Here is a 1,157-nt window from a genome sequence, read left to right as displayed (position 1 = left end):
GTGGGAAGAAATTGTAGGCGGCAGTGGCCCTTGTATTGTGACACAACTCATGGTTCACCACTCAAAAACTGCCAGGTGGTTGCTGAAAAGTGCTGGGTGGTGCATCCAGCTAATAGGGGCTGGGGAGAACACTGGTTTTGGGGGGCAACATGTTAGCTAGGAGCTGTTATGAATTAGTGGCTTTATTGTGTAATGCAATTGATTTGCTCTATAAGGCTCTCCTGCACAGAACTGTTTGCTACCTCAGTGTCTGTCACTTGCCTGGTTACCTTTGCCACTACCAGTTGAGCTTAGTGTGTGTGTGTTATGTATTATAGGAAGTGCATGTATAAACTCCCTACTTAACTTTACTCTTCTTTTTGTAGCTAGGCCATCCCAGTGTATACCTGCCATCCATTTAGAGGTACAGGCAAGCAAAATAAAACAAAACCCCCATGTGCCATTAACTGAAAGGCAGTTGATTGCCTAAGCTTTGACCCCCAAGGTCTATGCAGGCTTCTGGGAGGGGCAGGTATTCAACTACAGGTGCAGGAATAAGATTCTAGGAAGTTCTCGTGAAGCAAGACTGTCACACTGTTGAATTAAATGTATAGGCATGCCAGCACATTTCATTCCTTCTGCAAGTTGCTGCCATACTACTGTAGTGACCTAGGATTTAGATGCCGGTATCTGACACTTCAAAAAGTGATAAATACTTGAAACAACATGCTTGTTTCAGTTTCCAACTCTTTAATTAACTAACCTGTTGGCATAGGTAGGAGGAAAAAAAGTTTAGTTTTTCATAAAGAAAATGAAAATGTAATTTTGCTGAAATATAAAAAAGTCTTTGTTTTCTCAGCTGTCATAAGCCTGATTGATCTTGCTGGGAGCGAACGCCTGGATCGGTCGCTGTCAACTGGTGATCGTCTAAAGGAAACACAGAGCATTAACACTTCACTGTCCACCTTGGGGATGGTAATCACGTCATTGTGCAACAAAGTAAGTACTTGTGTTGCTCAGCTTGGGCCTTCATGTCTGCTCAGTGTTTTGGGGTTGAACAGAAAACCAAATGGAAATGGGACAGGGATCTCTCTGAAAAGCATCCAGCTAGTCTTTCGGACTTCAGTAAAGTGTACACACGTCCTTCTAAAGGAGGAACTATTATTGGGGGGGGGGGG

At 43.5% G+C, this 1,157-nt stretch overlaps 1 protein-coding gene across 1 annotated transcript in view; it reads left to right on the top strand.

The window, feature by feature from the left end:
• The window catches only part of KIFC1 (kinesin family member C1), a gene marked incomplete at its 3' end in the record, with an annotated part of 8,045 nt that extends 7,067 nt beyond the window's left edge, over positions 1–978 (top strand). The window contains 1 exon segment of the mRNA XM_072431362.1: positions 839–978. Within this exon segment, the coding sequence (XP_072287463.1) occupies positions 839–978 (140 nt within the window).
• Between the last annotated feature and the right edge of the window lie 179 nt (positions 979–1,157).

The sequence above is a fragment of the Pyxicephalus adspersus genome, chromosome Z (genome assembly GCF_032062135.1).
Source record: "Pyxicephalus adspersus chromosome Z, UCB_Pads_2.0, whole genome shotgun sequence".
In the NCBI taxonomy this organism is placed as follows: domain Eukaryota; kingdom Metazoa; phylum Chordata; class Amphibia; order Anura; family Pyxicephalidae; genus Pyxicephalus; species Pyxicephalus adspersus.
Note: the sequence above shows the minus strand (reverse complement) of the source record. Positions and strands in the feature narration are given on the sequence as shown.